Source organism: Pseudophryne corroboree, chromosome 6 (assembly GCF_028390025.1).
Source record: "Pseudophryne corroboree isolate aPseCor3 chromosome 6, aPseCor3.hap2, whole genome shotgun sequence".
NCBI classification, from domain to species: domain Eukaryota; kingdom Metazoa; phylum Chordata; class Amphibia; order Anura; family Myobatrachidae; genus Pseudophryne; species Pseudophryne corroboree.
This window is the reverse complement of record NC_086449.1, coordinates 50,120,791-50,139,647: the sequence shown is the minus strand read 5'-3', so window position 1 is coordinate 50,139,647 and position 18,857 is coordinate 50,120,791. Positions and strand designations below refer to the sequence as shown.

The following is an 18,857-nucleotide window of genomic DNA, read 5'->3' as shown; positions in this document are numbered from 1 at the left end:
GTGTCTGACTATTAGACTATGCAGATTGGAAGTGATTCCTTTTAGAAGTTATGAACATATTACACTAGTTTGTGTTTCTGATTTCTTTTTTCCATGTATCATCCTTGAGACTGTATGTTATCATTGACAGTATATTTGGGTGTGATGACTTTGGAAATTTGAAAGAAGCTCCGAGTCTGAGAAGTGGAAATTTCCTTTTGTTTTAAGTTAGAGAGAGCGCAGGAGAGTGGACACTCAGAAAATGTAGTGTTTTTAGAGTGTTGTCATTTGGGGTGAGGGTAACACCCTATTTGGATGTCCATTTGCCTGCGGCTCATTAGCGCAATTTCTTGTGGGTGTAAATTGTTTTACAATCAGTGTGCGTGTTTAACCCTTTCTGGGCGGCTCGTCACATGCCATTTTTAGCCGTAGCAGTTTTGAGAAAATGGTCATTTCAGCCTCTGCCTGGTTCATTCGCTTAATGCAGGGATGGGGAACCTTGAGTCCTCCAGCTGTTGTTGAACTACACATCCCAGCATGCCCTGCAACTGTTTTAACATGGCCAAATAGCAAATCTAGAGCCGGTATGTGTAGCTAAACAATAGCTGGAGGACAGAAGGTTTCCCATCCCTGGCACATGCACACGTGCCGGTTCCCCATCAGGAAACTGTACAGAGGATCGTGATTACACTCCTTACGGAATAACCACCTAAGCTGGCTAAGCTGTGCGGCAGGGGGATTGTTTTACTCCAAGTTATTCCTTGTGAGGACAGGAGACAAGGAAAGACAGCAGCAAAGCAGGGAATATTAAGTATCGTTCCTTCTACAGAGCAATCCCCGATTGGCAGGAAGACCCTGTGTTTATATTTCATCCACAGCTATAAAATGACATAAATAATCTATTTGCTGAGCAGTAATAATGATAAATGATTCTTTGAGGATTTAATATTGTTTGCGAGATAGTTATCATTACATGATCACCTAAGTATCTCTCCTGGGTCTATCTTCTGAAATGTAGAAGAGGAATGTACAAAAGTATTAAATATTGATGAAATCATTTTATTAAATGAGTGTTATGAGGGAAGGCCCTCGATATCCCAGCTGTCGGGATCCCGGCGCTCTGCATACCGGCGGTTGGGATCTTGGCGCAGATATGCTGGGAGCTGGTATCGCAAGCGCCGGTACATCGTAGTACACCCGTTATGGGGACAACTGCTAGTAACATGTATGGTTATTACAGATATGGGGCCGGATGTAATGGTTTGGAGACGGCCAGAGCTCCGAGACTCCGGCCCCACTCATACATTATTTCACAGCAGCAAATGTTTACAAGGCAAAACCAGTCTCAGAGCTCCGTCCGTCTCGCAGCCCATTACATCCGGCCCATTATTTGTACATGGTCCTTCAGTCTACATACAGGACAGATCTGTCTGCGTTACATCACTGAGTCCTATGGACCTGATTCAGAGATATATGCAGCCAGATCTGCGTCCATCTCCTCACATGCTGGGGGCCGCCCAGCACAGGACAAGGCTGCCCGGTATGTGTGATGGTCTGCCTCCTGATGCGTCTGCAATTAGATTGTGGACGCATCAAACTAAGATTGACCCCTAGTAGCGCAGCCTGTCTGCGCTGTCAGGTGGTCAGCCACCATTTTTTAAATTGGAGCAGCTGCATGTGCATCATGCACCCGCCCCCCAATGCTGCGTCACCACCCCGCAGTGGTCGCTGCTGTCAATCATCTTGCGGCCACACCCTTCCAGGATGCAGCCATGAGAAAGGTCACACATGTGCACTGCGGCCAGTACTTGTGCGCAGACCACCCAAATGCATCCGCTGCGTACAGATGCACAGCTGTGTTCAGGTCTGTATGACCCCTTATGTCAAGGTGAGTATCGTGTATATTTTTACTGTCATACTAGTTTCATTTATTGTGAAGGAACTTTACTATTAGCCTGGTACACAATGTGCACAACTTGGGACTTATTTAATTACGTAATGTGGAAAACAAGCATGTGCTGTAACCCATAGCAACCAAATATCAGCTATTAGCTGTCTAGTGCCAGCAAACAAACAAGTATTCTAATTTGGTTGCTATGGGATACAGACAACCAGTGTTTTACTTACACCATTTTACTGAATAGTAATAGTAGTAATATAAAAGGTATTAGAGAAAGAATACGGAGGTATAGAGCCCAGAGGAAAGAGGATATAAAGGGCAATAGAAATACAAGCAAAACAAGCCTGAATTTACATGTATTATTACTGCCCTTTATCATCCAGCGATCATAGACAGTAAGAATCAGTGGCTTTGAAAAACTGATATTTAGTAAATATAACTGTTGTCTGTTGAAAATCTCAAGCGACCAGGTTCTGGAATACAATGTGTTAAATATGGAGACTCTCACAGGACATATTAAAAAGGATAATCATTTATCAAAGTTACAATAAATAAGAATTTACTTACCGATAATTCTATTTCTCGTAGTCCGTAGTGGATGCTGGGGACTCCGTCAGGACCATGGGGATTAGCGGCTCCGCAGGAGACAGGGCACAAAAGTAAAAGCTTTAGGATCAGGTGGTGTGCACTGGCTCCTCCCCCTGTGACCCTCCTCCAAGCCTCAGTTAGGATACTGTGCCCGGACGAGCGTACACAATAAGGAAGGATTTTGAATCCCGGGTAAGACTCATACCAGCCACACCAATCACACTGTACAACCTGTGATCTGAACCCAGTTAACAGCATGATAACAGCGGAGCCTCTGAAAAGATGGCTCACAACAATAATAACCCGATTTTTGTAACAATAACTATGTACAAGTATTGCAGACAATCCGCACTTGGGATGGGCGCCCAGCATCCACTACGGACTACGAGAAATAGAATTATCGGTAAGTAAATTCTTATTTTCTCTGACGTCCTAAGTGGATGCTGGGGACTCCGTCAGGACCATGGGGATTATACCAAAGCTCCCAAACGGGCGGGAGAGTGCGGATGACTCTGCAGCACCGAAAGAGAGAACTCCAGGTCCTCCTCAGCCAGGGTGTGCCCCTGACCAAGTAGCAGCTCGGCAAAGTTGTAAAGCCGAGACCCCTCGGGCAGCCGCCCAAGATGAGCCCACCTTCCTTGTGGAATGGGCATTTACATATTTTGGCTGTGGCAGGCCTGCCACAGAATGTGCAAGCTGAATTGTACTACACATCCAACTAGCAATCGTCTGCTTAGAAGCAAGAGCACCCAGTTCTTTGGGTGCCTACAGGATAACAGCAAGTCAGTTTTCCTGACTCCAGCCGTCCTGGAAACCTATATTTTTCAGGGCCCTGACAACATCTGGTGTATGGTGCACCTGCACCCTTTGTTCCTAAGTTGTAGTACTACAGTACTTAGTCCCAGCAAGGTAGCACATCCCATTATAATAAGCCAGGGTGTGCAGTCCAGGCCCCGTTTCCACATAGTCTATATTAGGTGTGTGTATACACACCTGAGGGATTGGGACAGCCCTCATTTCTGGATTAGCACCCCACCCACTGCCTCTCATGATTTTAAACAGGGAACCAGCACATTCTGACTGCACAAAAGACACAGGTATGATCCTTTTAATTATATACAAAGTCAGTTTGGGGGTGAGCTTTTGGGGCGTGGGGCTCCCTGTATTGCTCTGGCTGGGCCACCTTGGGGCATCACCACCTTACATTTACTTTTAACACTTATATCACATTGTGTTTGTTTTATATTTATGTCGCTTTTTTCACATATCTCTTACACTTATAACACTGCTCAGCTAAACTTCACATTCTAATACTTTACTGCTGTCCTCCTCTTTTCTTTTATATTCAGCAGCCTCTTTCATTTGCTTAACACTGATCTTTCACTCCTATCCTTTTTCTGTGTGATGCCCTGGGGTGGTTTAGCTGGGGTGGTCTGGGGGTGCTCTGCGTCCCGGAGGTGAACCCCTATAGTGTTAGGGACCTGTCCGATGAGGTCACCGTGAAGCAGGTGGGCAGGCTCATATACTGGCCAATATATGCCAAGAACCTCGAATATTATATTACGGTTATAATAATTTTAATGGTGTATGGTGCACCTGCACCCTTTGTTCCTAAGTTGTAGTACTACAGTACTTAGTCCCAGCAAGGTAGCACATCCCATTATAATAAGCCAGGGTGTGCAGTCCAGGCCCCGTTTCCACCCTGACAACATCTAGCAACTTGGAGTCCTCCAAGTCCCTAGCAGCCGTAGGTACCACAATAAGCTGGTGCAGGTGAAACGCTGACACCACCTTAAGGAGAAACTGGGGACGAGTCCGCAGCTCTGCCCTGTCCGAATGGACAATCAGATATGGGCTTTGTGAGACAAAGCCGCCAATTCTGACACTCGCCTGGCCGAGGCCAGGGCCAACAGCATGGTCACTTTTCATGTGAGACATTTCAAATCCACAGATTTGAGCGGCCCAAACCAATGTGATCTGAGGAATCCCAGAACCACACTGAGATCCCACAGTGCCACCGGAGGCACAAAAGGGGGCTGCACACGCAGCACTCCCTTGACAAACTTCTGGACTTCAGGAACTGAAGCCAATTCTTTCTGGAAGAAAAATTGACAGGGCCGAAATTTGAACCTTAATGGACCCCAATTTGGGGCCCATAGACACTCCTGTTTGCAGGAAATGCAGGAATCGACCTAGTTGAAATTCCTCCATCGGGCCTTACTGGCCTCGTACCACGCAACATATTTTCGCCACATGTGGTGATAATGTTGTGCGGTCACCTCCTTCCTGGCTTTGACCAGGGTAGGAATGACCTCTTCCGTAACGCCTTTTTCCCTTAGGATCCGGCGTTCCACCGCCATGCCGTCAAACGCAGCCGCGGTAAGTCTTGGAACAGACATGGTACTTGCTGAAGCAAGTCCCTTCTTAGCGGCAGAGGCCATGAGTCCTCTGTGAGCATTTCTTGAAGTTCCGGGTACCAAGTCCTTCTTGGCCAATCCGGAGCCACGAGTATAGTTCTTACTCCTCTACGTCTTATAATTCTCAGTACCTTGGGTATGAGAAGCAGAGGAGGGAACACATACACCGACTGGTACACCCACGGTGTTACCAGAACGTCCACAGCTATTGCCTGAGGGTCTCTTGACCTGGCGCAATACCTGTCCAGTTTTTTGTTCAGGCGGGACGCCATCATGTCCACCTTTGGTCTTTCCCAACGGTTCACAATCATGTGGAAGACTTCCCGATGAAGTCCCCACTCTCCCGGGAGGAGGTCGTGCCTGCTGAGGAAGTCTGCTTCCCAGTTTTCCACTCCCGGAATGAACACTGCTGACAGTGCTATCCCATGATTTTCCGCCCAGCGAAGAATCCTTGCAGTTTCTGCCATTGCCCTCCTGCTTCTTGTGCCGCCCTGTCTGTTTACGTGGGCGACTGCCGTGATGTTGTCCGACTGGATCAATACCGGCTGACCTTGAAGCAGAGGTCTTGCTAAGCTTAGAGCATTGCAATTTGCCCTTAGCTCCAGTATATTTATGTGGAGAGAAGTCTCCAGACTTGATCACACTCCCTGGAAATTTTTTCCTTGTGTGACTGCTCCCCAGCCTCTCAGGCTGGCATCCGTGGTCACAAGGACCCAGTCCTGAATGCCAAATCTGCGGCCCTTTAATAGATTAGCACTCTGCAGCCACCGCAGAAGAAACACCCTTGTCCTTGGAGACAGGGTTATCCGCTGATGCATCTGAAGATGCGATCCGGACCATTTTTCCAGCAGATTTCACTGAAAAGTTCTTGTGTGAAATCTGCCGAATGGAATCGCTTCGTAAGAAGCCACCATTTTTCCCAGGACCCTTGTGCAATGATGCACTGACACTTTTCCTGGTTTTAGGAGGTTCCTGACTAGCTCGGATAACTCCCTGGCTTTCTTCTCCGGGAGAAACACCCTTTTCTGGACTGTGTCCAGAATCATCCCTAGGAACAGTAGACGTGTCGTCGGAAACAGCTGCGATTTTGGAATATTTAGAATCCACCCGTGCTGTCGTAGAACTACTTGAGATAGTGCTACTCCGACCTCCAACTGTTCTCTGGACCTTGCCCTTATCAGGACATCGTCCATTTTCTTTTAAGAAGAATCATCATTTCGGCCATTACCTTGGTAAAGACCCGGGGTGCCGTGGACAGTCCAAACGGCAGCGTCTGAAACTGATAGTGACAGTTCTGTACCACGAACCTGAGGTACCCTTGGTGAGAAGGGCAAATTGGGACATGGAGGTAAGCATCCCTGATGTCCAGGGACACCATATAGTCCCCTTCTTCCTGGTTCGCTATCACTGCTCTGAGTGACTCCATCTTGATTTGAACCTTTGTATGTAAGTGTTCAAATATTTCAGATTTAGAATAGGTCTCACCGAGCCGTCTGGCTTCAGTACCACAATATAGTGTGGAATAATACCCCTTTCCTTGTTGTAGGAGGGGTACTTTGATTATCACCTGCTGGGAATACAGCATGTGAATTGTTTCCAATACTGCCTCCCTGTCGGAGGGAGACGTTGGTAAAGCAGACTTCAGGAACCTGCGAGGGGGAGACGTCTCGAATTTCCAATCTGTACCCCCCTGGGATACTACTTGTAGGATCCAGGGGTCCACTTGCGAGTGAGCCCACTGCGTGCTGAAACTCTTGAGACGACCCCCCACCGCACCTGAGTCCGCTTGTACGGCCCCAGCGTCATGCTGAGGACTTGGCAGAAGCGGTGAAGGGCTTCTGTTCCTGGGAATGGGCTGCCTGCTGCAGTCTTCTTCCCTTTCCTCTATCCCTGGGCAGATATGACTGGCCTTTTGCCAGCTTGCCCTTATGGGGACGAAAGGACTGAGGCTGAAAAGACGGTGTCTTTTTCTGCTGAGATGTGACTTGGGGTAAAAAGGTGGATTTTCCAGCTGTTGCCGTGGCCACCAGGTCCGATGGACCGACCCCAAATAACTCCTCCCCTTTATACGGCAATACTTCCATGTGCCGTTTGGAATCTGCATCACCTGACCACTGTCGTGTCCATAAACATCTTCTTGCAGATATGGACATCGCACTTACTCTTGATGCCAGAGTGCAAATATCCCTCTGTGCATCTCGCATATATAGAAATGCATCCTTTAAAATGCTCTATAGTCAATAAAATACTGTCCCTGTCAAGGGTATCAATATTTTCAGTCAGGGAATCCGACCAAGCCACCCCAGCGCTGCACATCCAGGCTGAGGCGATTGTTGGTCGCAGTATAACACCAGTATGTGTGTATATACTTTTTAGGATATTTTCCAGCCTCCTATCAGCTGGCTCCTTGAGGGCGGCCGTATCTGGAGACGGTAACGCCACTTGTTTTGATAAGCGTGTGAGCGCCTTATCCACCCTAAGGGGTGTTTCCCAACGCGCCCTAACTTCTGCCGGGAAAGGGTATACCGCCAATAATTTTCTATCGGGGGAAACCCACGCATCATCACACACTTCATTTAATTTATCTGATTCAGGAAAAACTACAGGTAGTTTTTTCACACCCCACATAATACCCTTTTTTGTGGTACTTGTAGTATCAGAAATATGTAACACCTCCTTCATTGCCCTTAACATGTAACGTGTGACCCTAAAGGAAAATACGTTTGTTTCTTCACCGTCGACACTGGAGTCAGTGTCCGTGTCTGTGTCGACGACTTAGTTAAATGGGCATTTTAAAGCCCCTGACGGTGTATGAGACGCCTGGGCAGGTACTAATTTGTTTGCCGGCCGTCTCATGTCGTCAACTGACCTTGCAGCGTGTTGACATTATCACGTAATTCCCTAAAAAAGCCATCCATTTCGGTGTCGACTCCCTAGAGAGTGACATCACCATTACAGGCAATTGCTCCACCTCCTCACCAACATCGTCCTCATACATGTCGACACACACGTACCGACACACAGCACACACACAGGGAATGCTCTGATAGAGGACAGGACCCCACTAGCCCTTTGGGGAGACAGAGGGAGAGTTTGCCAGCACACACCAAAACGCTATAATTATACAGGGACAACCTTTATATAAGTGTTTTCCCTTATAGCATCTTAATATATAATCATATCGCCAAATAAGTGCCCCCCCTCTCTGTTTTAACCCTGTTTCTGTAGTGCAGTGCAGGGGAGAGCCTGGGAGCCTTCCCACCAGCAGTTCTGTGAGGGAAAATGGCGCTGTGTGCTGAGGAGAATAGGCCCCGCTCCCTTTTCGGCGGGCTTCTTCTCCCGTTTTTCAGACAACCTGGCAGGGGTTAAATACATCCATATAGCCCCAGAGGCTATATGTGATGTATTTTTTAGCCAGTATAGGTACTTTCATTGCTGCCCAGGGCGCCCCCCCCAGCGCCCTGCACCCTCAGTGACCGTTGGTGTGAAGTGTGCTGAGAGCAATGGCGCACAGCTGCAGTGCTGTGCGCTACCTCATGAAGACTGAGAAGTCTTCAGCCGCCGATTTCTGGACCTCTTCTCTCTTCAGCATCTGCAAGGGGGTCGGCGGCGCGGCTCCGGTGACCCATCCAGGCTGTACCTGTGATCGTCCCTCTGGAGCTAGTGTCCAGTAGCCTAAGAAGCCAATCCATCCTGCACGCAGGTGAGTTCACTTCTTCTCCCCTAAGTCCCTCGTTGCAGTGAGCCTGTTGCCAGCAGGACTCACTGAAAATAAAAAAACTAATAAAACTTTTACTCTAAGCAGCTCTTTAGGAGAGCCACCTAGATTGCACCCTTCTCGGCCGGGCACAAAATCTTAACTGAGGCTTGGAGGAGGGTCATAGGGGGAGGAGCCAGTGCACACCACCTGATCCTAAAGCTTTTACTTTTGTGCCCTGTCTCCTGCGGAGCCGCTATTCCCCATGGTCCTGACGGAGTCCCCAGCATCCACTTAGGACGTCAGAGAAATGAAAACATGCAAGTAACAAGTTCTAGTCAGTTACAATAATAACAAGAACAAATTAAAACACTCAGTTCTTATCCCAGATGTTATAAGATCTGTCCCAGATGATGGTCATCGATTAAGTAGTTTAAATAATGTAGTTCAGTCATTCTCTAGGGTCCCGCCTAATAACTTTGTCGCAAGTTACAAGCTGGAGGGGGTTTGTAGAAGTCTAGGTCCGCTGCAGCCAGACCTAGCTTCCATCAGAACTACTTGCTATGTGTAAGTCTCTAGGCTTTATAACCCTGCAAGGATACACTAACATTGTCTTACCAGATATTACATTCAGGGTCTGTGACGCTGGGTGCAGTAGTCATTCAGGATAACATCATTTATGTTATTCTAGACAACTGTACCCTTTCCCCTACTTATGAACACAATACCCCAAACATCTTACTAGACAGTTTCCATCTGAGATACTGATAACAGGAACATATTTATTATAATCAGCCATCCTAAAAGCTGTATACACTTCCCATTCACTATGTCTTTCACACTATGTCAAAGGTGAAAGAAAACTTGTAACTTAACGTGACACTATATTTCTAACTGGTGCCTATATGTCTGCAAAGCACTAATCCTAATAAAATGTATGTACAGTATATAAAGCAATGAGGTCATACATATACAAAATGGAGTTAAACATGGACAAAATGGCATCTAAAAAGTGGTTACAAATAACACCCCATACAATAACCCACGGTGAAACAGAGCAGCATACATTGTTCCTGTAGAAATACCCAGTACTCATAGACCTGCTGGTCAGAGAAGGAATCCCAGCACTGAGAGGAGCTGCTGGAACTCTCTACTAGTCCCAGCACCTGCATGAGCAGAACAGCTGTATTTCTCTGACGTCCTAGTGGATGCTGGGGACTCCGAAGGACCATGGGGAATAGACGGCCCCGCAGGAGACTGGGCACATCTAAAGAAAGATTTAGGACTATCTGGTGTGCACTGGCTCCTCCCCCTATGACCCTCCTCCAAGCCTCAGTTAGATTTCTGTGCCCGGCCGAGCTGGTTGCACACTGGGAGGCTCTCCTGAGCTCCTAGAAAGAAAGTATAATTTAGGTTTTTTATTTTACAGTGAGACCTGCTGGCAACAGGCTCACTGCACCAAGGGACTAAGGGGAGAAGAAGCGAACCTACCTAACTGGTGGTAGCTTGGGCTTCTTAGGCTACTGGACACCATTAGATCCAGAGGGTTCGCACACAGGACCCGACCTCGTTGTCCGTTCCCGGAGCCGTGCCGCCGTCCCCCTTACAGAGCCAGAAGCAAGAAGTGGTCCGGAAAATCGGCGGCTGAAGACTTCTGTCTTCTCCAAGGTAGCGCACAGCACTGCAGCTGTGCGCCATTGATCCTCATGCACACCACACACTCCGGTCACTGATGGGTGTAGGGCGCTGGGGGGGGGGGGGGGAGGGTTCGACACCTGTGTGGATGGACTTATGGAAGGAATTACGTGACAGTGTCAACTCCTTACACAAAAGGTTTGACGACATAGGACAGCCGGCTACTCAGCTTGTGCCTGTTCCAGCGTCTCAAGTGTCATCAGGGGCTTTAAAACGCCCGCTACCTCAGATGACAGATACAGATGTCGATACGGATACTGACTCCAGTGTCGACGACGATGAGACTAGTGTACCCTCCAATAGGTCCACCCGTTACATGATTGAGGCAATGAAAAATGTATTACACATTTCTGATAATACCCCAGGTACCACAAAAAAGGGTATTATGTTTGGTGAGAAAAAAACTACCAGTAGTTTTTCCTGCATCTGAGGAATTAAATGAGGTGTGTGAGGAAGCGTGGACTTCCCCAGATAAGAAATTGATAATTTCTAAACGGTTGTTGGCAGCGTACCCTTTCCCGCCAGAGGATAGGTCACGTTGGGAAACACCCCCTAGGGTAGATAAAGCGCTGACACGCTTATCAAAAAAGGTGGCACTACCGTCTCCGGATACGGCCACCCTAAAGGAACCTGCTGATAGGAAGCAGGAAAATACCCTTAAAGCTATTTACACACACACGGGCATTATATTGAGACCAGCTATTGCATCGGCATGGATGTGCAGTGCTGCAGCTGCGTGGTCAGATTCCCTGTCAGATAATATTGATACTATGGATAGGGACAATATTTTGCTGACGATAGAGCATATAAAAGATGCCGTCTTATACATGCATGATGCACAGAGGGATATTTGCCGGCTGGCATAAAAAATAAGTGCTATGTCCATTGCCGCCAGAAGGGGTTTATGGACTCGGCAATGGTCAGGAGATGCCGACTCGAAACGGCACATGGAAGTTCTGCCCTATAAGGGAGTGGAACTGTTTGGGGATGGTCTTTCAGACCTCGTTTCCACAGCCACTGCTGGGAAATCGACCTTTTTGCCACAGGCTACTCCACAGCAAAAGAAAGCACCGTATTATGAGGTGCAGTCCTTTCGGCCCCAGAAAAGCAAGAGGGCTAGAGGCTCATCCTTTCTGCCGAGAGGCAAAGGTAGAGGGAAAAAGCTGCAGCATACAGCTAGTTCCCAAGAGCAGAAGTCCTCCCCTGCGTCCGGTAAGTCCACAGCATGACGCTGGGGCTGCTCAGGCGGACCCGGGTATGGTGGGGGCCCGTCTCAGAAATTTCAGCGCACAGTGGGCCCTCTCACAGGTGGATTTCTGGGTCCTTCAAGTAGTATCTCAGGGGTACAGGCTGGAATTCGAGACGTCTCCACCCCCCCCCCCCCCCCCGCTGTTTCCTAAAATCTGCCTTACCGGCAACTCCCTCTGCCAGGGAGGCAGTGTTGGTGGCTATTCAAAAACTGTATTCACAGCAAGTGATTGTCAAGGTACCCCTCCTTCAACAAGGAAAGGGTTACTATTCCACAATGTTTGTGGTACCGAAACTGGACGGTTCGGTGAGAGCCATCTTAAATTTAAAATCCTTGAACACTTATATCAAAAGTTTCAAGTTCAAGATGGAATCGCTCAGGGCGGTTATTGCGAGCCTGGACGAGGGGGATTACATGGTCTCCCTGGACATCAAGGATGCGTACCTGCATGTCCGCATTTACCCTCCTCACCAGGAGTACCTCAGATTTGTGGTACAGGACTGTCACTATCAGTTCCAGACGCTGCCGTTTGGGTTATCCACGGCAACGCGGGTCTTTACCAAGGTAATGGTCGAAATGATGATGCTCCTTCGCAAGAAGGGAGTTTTCATTATCTCGTACTTGGACGATCTCCTGATAAAGGCGAGGTCCAAGGAACAGTTGGTAGTGGGGGTAGCACTTTCTCGGGAAGTGCTGCAACAGCACGGCTGGATTCTCAATATTCCAAAGTCACAGCAGGTCCCGACGACACGTCTTCTGTTCCTGGGAATGATTCTGGACACAGACCAGAAAAAAGTGTTTCTTCCAGTGGAAAAAGCCGAGGAGTTGTCATCTCTAGTCAGAAACCTCAAACCAGGACAGGTGTCGGTACATCAATGCACACGAGTCCTGGGAAAAATGGTAGCTTCGTACGAAGCAATTCCATTCGGAAGGTTCCACGCAAGGATTTTCCAGTGGGACCTCTTGGACAAATGGTCCGGGTCCCATCTCCAGATGCAGCAGCGGATAACCCTGTCGGCAAGGACCAGGGTGTCGCTGCTGTGGTGGCTGCAGAGGGCTCATCTACCAGAGGGCCGCAGATTCGGAATACAGGACTGGGTCCTGGTGACCACGGATGCCAGCCTTCGGGGCTGGGGTGCAGTCACACAGGGAAGAAATTTCCAAGGACTGTGGTCAACTCAGGAGATTTCACTTCACATAAATATTCTGGAGCTAAGGGCCATTTACAATGCCCTAAGTCGAGCAAGACCCCTGCATCAGTACCAGCCGGTACTGATCCAATCAGACAACATCACGGCAGTCGCCCATGTAAACAGACAGGGCGGCACAAGAAGCAGGAGCGCAATGGCAGAAGCCACAAGGATTCTCCGATGGGCGGAAAATCACGTGTTAGCACTGTCAGCAGTGTTCATTCTGGGAGTGGACAACTGGGAAGCAGACTTCCTCAGCAGGCACGACCTCCACCCGGGAGAATGGGGACTTCATTCAGAAGTCTTCAAAATGCTGGTAAACCGTTGGGAAAGACCACAGGTGGACATGACGGCGTCCCGACTCAACAAAAAGCTAAAAAGATATTGCGCCTGGTCAAGGGACCCTCAGGCGATCGCTGTGGACGCTTTAGTAACACCGTGGGTGTACCAGTCGGTTTATGTGTTTCCTCCTCTGCCTCTCATTCCCAAGGTACTGAGAATAATACGAAGGCGAGGAGTGAAAACTATACTCGTGGTTCCGGATTGGCCAAGAAGAGCTTGGTACCCGGAACTTCAAGAGATGATTTCAGAGGACCCATGGCCTCTACCGCTATGGCGGGAACTGCTGCAGCAGGGGCCCTGCCTGCTCCAAGACTTACCACGGCTGCGTTTGACGGCATGGCGGGTGAACACCGGATCCTGAAGGAAAAAGGCAATCCGGAGGAAGTCATCCCTACCGTGATCAAGGCCAGGAAGGATGTCACTGCAAAACATTATCACCGCATTTGGCGGAAATATGTTGCTTGGTGTGAGGCCAGGAAGGCCCCAACGGAGGAATTTCAACTGGGTCGATTCTTGCATTTCCTGCAAGCAGGGGTGACGATGGGCCTCAAATTGGGGTCAATTAAGGTCCAGATTTTGGCTCTGTCGATTTTCTTCCAGAAAGAACTGGCTTCACTGCCTGAAGTTCAGACTTTTGTCAAAGGAGCTCTGCATATTCAACCTCCTTTTGTGCCCCCGGTGGCACCTTGGGATCTCAACGTGGTTTTGGAGTTCCTGAAATCACATTGGTTTGAGCCACTTAAGACTGTAGATTTGAAATATCTCACGTGGAAAGTGGTCATGCTGTTGGCCCTGGCTTCGGCCAGGCGTGTGTCAGAATTGGTGGCTTTGTCTTGTAAAAGCCCTTATCTGATCTTCCATATGTATAGGGCAGAGTTGAGGACTCATCCTCAGTTTCTCCCGTAGGTGGTATCAGCTTTTCACTTGAACCAACCTATTGTGGTGCCTGCGGCTACTAGGAACTTGGAGGATTCCAGGTTACTGGACGTAGTCAGGGCCCTGAAAATATATGTTTCCAGGACGGCTGGAGTCAGGAAAACTGACTCGCTGTTTATCCTGTATGCACCCAACAAGCTGGGTGCTCCTGCTTCTAAGCAGACCATCGTGCGCTGGATTTGTAGCACTATTCAGCTGGCGCATTCTGCAGTGGGATTACCGCAGCCTAAATCAGTAAAAGCCCATTCCACAAGGAAGGTGGGCTCATCTTGGGCGGCTGCCCGAGGGGTCTCGGCTTTACAACTTTGCCGAGCTGCTACTTGGGGCAAACACGTTTGCAAAATTCTATACATTTGATACCCTGGTTGAGGAGGACCTGGAGTTCTCTCATTCGGTGCTGCAGAGTCATCCGTACTCTCCCGCCCGTTTGGGAGCTTTGGTATAATCCCCATGGTCCTTCGGAGTCCCCAGCATCCACTAGGACGTCAGAGAAAATAAGAATTTACTCACCGGTAATTCTATTTCTCGTAGTCCGTAGTGGATGCTGGGCGCCCATCCCAAGTGCGGATTGTCTGCAATACTTGTAAATAGTTATTGTTACAAAAATCGGGTTGTTATCGTGAGCCATCTGTTCAGAGGCTCCGTTGTTATCATACTGTTAAACGGGGTTCCTATCACGAGTTATATGGTGTGATTGGTGTGGCTGGTATGAGTCTTACCCGGGATTCAAAATCCTTCCTTATTGTGTCAGCTCTTCCGGGCACAGTGTCCTAACTGAGGCTTGGAGGAGGGTCATAGGGGGAGGAGCCAGTGCACACCAGATATAGTCCTAAATCTTTCTTTAGATGTGCCCAGTCTCCTGCGGAGCCGTCTATTCCCCATGGTCCTTCGGAGTCCCCAGCATCCACTACGGACTACGAGAAATAGAATTACCGGTGAGTAAATTCTTATTATTACAGAGCTCAGTAATTGCAGTCCCACGGTCATTGGCTATTGTTATACTGCAGCTCTAGTTCCTAACACAGAGACCTTCCCAAGGGGAAACGTACCTCCAGGTCCACTTGTCTGACCTCTCCTGTCTTTATCAAGACTGATTTATATAAAACACTCATCACATTCAGAAAATAAATAAATATTGGCTCCATTGAATTCATATAGTTGTGATAAGTTACATTACTTATGATACACAAGCTGCATTCAGGCCCTCAGAGTGACTCCGCATGTGATTACTGAGTGTTTTCTTTCTAGTAAAACACTTGCTACATTCAGAACATATAAATGGTTTCTCTCCTGTGTGACTCCTCTGATGTCTAATAAGAAATGACTTCTGGGAAAAACACTTGCTGCATTCAGAACATGTAAATGGTTTCTCTCCTGTGTGACTCCTCTGATGTATAACCAGATGTGACTTCTGGGAAAAACACTTGCTACATTCAGAACATGTAAATGGTTTCTCTCCTGTGTGACTCCTCTGATGTGTAACAAGATGTGACTTATGGGAAAAACACTTGCTGCATTCAGAACATTTAAATGTTTTCTCTCCTGTGTGAATCCTCTGATGTATAACAAGATATGACTTCCTGGTAAAACATTTGCTACATTCAGGACATATAATTGGGTTTTCTCCTGTGTGACTCCTCTGGTGTATAACAAGCTCTAACTTCTGGGAAAAACACTTGCTACATTCAGAACATTCAAATGGTTTCTCTACTCTGTGAATCCACTGATGTATAACAAGATATGACTTCAGGGAAAAACACTTGCTGCATTCAGAACATTCAAATGGTTTTTCTCCTGTGTGAACTCTCTGATGTATAACAAGATGTGCCTTCTGGGAAAAACACTTGCTGCATTCAGAACATTCAAAAGGTCTCTCTCCTGTGTGACTCCTCTGATGCATGATAAGATGTGATTTACATGTAAAGCTTCTGTCACACTCAGAGCACAGATGTGGTTTCTCTCCTGTGTGACTCCTCTGATGTATGATAAGATGTGATTTACATGTAAAGCTTCTGTCACACTCAGAGCACAGATGTGGTTTCTCTCCTGTGTGACTCCTCTGATGTGTAACAAGATGTGATTTACATGTAAAGCTTCTGTCACATTCAGAGCACAGATGTGGTTTCTCTCCAGTGTGACTCCTCTGATGCATAACAAGATGTGACTTCCCGGAAAAACACTTGCTGCATTCAGAACATGTAAATGGTTTCTCTCCTGTGTGACTCCTCTGATGTATAACAAGAGATGACTTCCGGGAAAAACACTTGCTGCATTCAGAACATTTAAATGGTTTCTCTCCTGTGTGACTCCTCTGATGTGTAACAAGATGTGACTTATGGGAAAAACACTTGCTGCATTCAGAACATTTAAATGGTTTCTCTCCTGTGTGACTCCTCTGATGTCTGATAAGATGTGATTTATATGTAAAGCTTCTGTCACACTCAGAACACAGATGTGGTCTCTCTCCTGTGTGACTCCTCTGATGTCTGATAAGATGTGATTTATATGTAAAGCTTCTGTCACACTCAGAACACAGATGTGGTCTCTCTCCTGTGTGACTCCTCTGATGTCTGATAAGATGTGATTTATATGTAAAGCTTCGGTCACACTCAGAGCACAGATGTGGTCTCTCTTCTGTGAGACTCATCATGTAATGGATAAAAACTTCTATCCATAAAATGAAAATAGTTTCTTTGAACCATTCAGAGGCTTAAGGAGAAATTATATCTTTAGTTGGCTAGATCAGGAAACAAGGAGCCTTTCCACGCCGTCTCTTTCCGCAGCCCTGTCTTCTATTCTTAGTGGGACTCCAGCTCTTTATGTTGCCTGTAAAAAAATAGAAAAATAAAAACTGTTATTTAAGAGCCTGAAGATCACCATTGTAACCAGATGTAGTGTTATATTGTATAAGGAACATGATGTATCTTTATGTATGTTGCCTAATTGCTGGGCTCCCATTTCCAGTCAGATGTGCAGTACAGAGACCACATTGCTCCTGCCACAGATACAACATATATATATATATATATATATATATATATATAAAACAAATCAAATTATAATAAAATGATGTTATCAAATTGGAATGAAATGACAGTTAGGAAGTATCCAATTAGCTGCAGTATATCGATAACTTATCACAAGTACAATCATTTGGTATTGTGTTAGTGGCGATAAGTTATTATTGATAAGTCTCCATAGGGTTTACCGTGGTTTCTCTTCACCATCTTTGAGCTGATGGTAAGTAATGAAAAATCCCTATTAAAAATGTTGCCATTTGGTTCTGAATCCCTGGTACATCCCTCTGAATGACTAATAAGGCACTTAGAAGAAGTTTTTAATTATTTTTTATTAGGTTTCCACTTTTTTTTTTAAGTTCCCTAAAATCACCCAAATATATACTTATACCCATTTTTATGTACCCCAAATTTAATGAGAGCACTTATTTTGCTGAAAAAAATTTGCTTTATATAATCTTAATGCATTTTTAAAAAAAAATGCATATAACAGAAATTTGACCTAATTTAATGACAGTAAATATTTTTATTATGGCCACTAATAGACGTCTACAATGTTTTCCTAAGTTAGTTTGATTTTTTTGGGGGTACAGGCAGAATTCCCCACTTTCTCCAATGCCAGCTAGAATTATCACGTGTTTCCTATTATTGCCATTTTGGAATAGTATAGGTGTGATAAATGGGAGCGCGCAGGCTGCGATAACACGATTTGGGAGGTAGGTGTGATAACATTAGCTGCGATCTCAAATCGTGTTATCAAGGCCAATTGGATACCCCCTTGGTAAGAACTCTGATCCCTCCCCCCAGTGTCAGAGATGCACAGGAGTGAGCGGACAGTGGGGAAGGGAGGAGAGGTGTGGAGAAAGGGTTTCATAAAAAAATCTATGTAATGATATTCTGACCTCCTGTAAAAAGCATAGATAGGTGATATATGCTACAAATCTGTCCATACCTCCCGTCAGCTGATGCACCAGGATGCTGCCACTTTCTCTGCACAAGTCATGGAAATGGGGATAATGTGACACACTACAATCATTCTGAGCAGCGTGTGTAGAGGAAACAGCAGAATTCCTGGATCTGTAACCTGAGCAACCAGTATATACAAGAGCACATAGATGTCTATGTAAGAGACACGGGTAGGTTTGGTGCTTGTGTTCACGACAAAGAAAATCAGAATTTTCTTATGTACTTTCCTGAAAATCTGTTTCTCATTGTCAAACTGGGGGACATGGCTTACACTGGGCATAGAGTTGGGTACTTGGAGAAATCAATTACTTAAACCTAATTGATGCTCTCTCCCCTGTATACCCCTCCTACATCAAGTAGGACACCAGTTGTTTCACTAACAAAGCCCTAATGGAGACATCACATTCAAACTAAAAAAACAGAAACCAGAAACAAGACAACAGTATATTATAAGGGAGGGAAGGCAGATTACCCAGATGGACTATGAGAAACAGTTGTAACCGTCATCACACAAAAGCCCTACATCCAATCAGAGGGGCAACTGCTTACACAAAATCCTCATTTCTCTACCTCCATTCAGGGGGCAACTGCATACACTAGGATTTCCCACAGCGAGCTTATAAAGGGTGTGAATGCTTTTGGAATTACCGTGAGCAACACTCAACACCCAAAACGGGCATCCCAAGACACAAAAGGTATTGAGAATGTGTAAAATGTCATAAACGTGTGCAGGGAAGACCAGCTCGCTGCCTTGCTAAGCAGTCTGATCAATATAGATTGCTAAGGGGTGTATCACATGCAGGAGATGAAATGGGCTCGCAGAACTAGAAGAACTGGAATGCTGAGAAGCCAGCAGGATAAGTTCCTGATTTAAATAAACA

The 18,857-nt window shown here is 46.6% G+C and overlaps 2 protein-coding genes across 2 annotated transcripts in view; one reads left to right on the top strand and one right to left on the bottom strand.

The window, feature by feature from the left end:
* LOC134936070 (gastrula zinc finger protein XlCGF17.1-like) overlaps positions 1–18,857 on the top strand; it is a 392,476-nt gene that overhangs the window by 75,297 nt on the left and 298,322 nt on the right. The window lies entirely within an intron of this gene.
* The window catches only part of LOC134936066 (zinc finger protein 84-like), a 47,267-nt gene continuing 38,329 nt past the window's right edge, over positions 9,920–18,857 (bottom strand). The window contains exon 2 of the mRNA XM_063930975.1: positions 9,920–16,819. Within this exon, the coding sequence (XP_063787045.1) occupies positions 15,171–16,643 (1,473 nt within the window). The 5' untranslated portion in view covers positions 16,644–16,819 and the 3' untranslated portion in view covers positions 9,920–15,170. The remainder of the gene's footprint in view (positions 16,820–18,857) is intronic.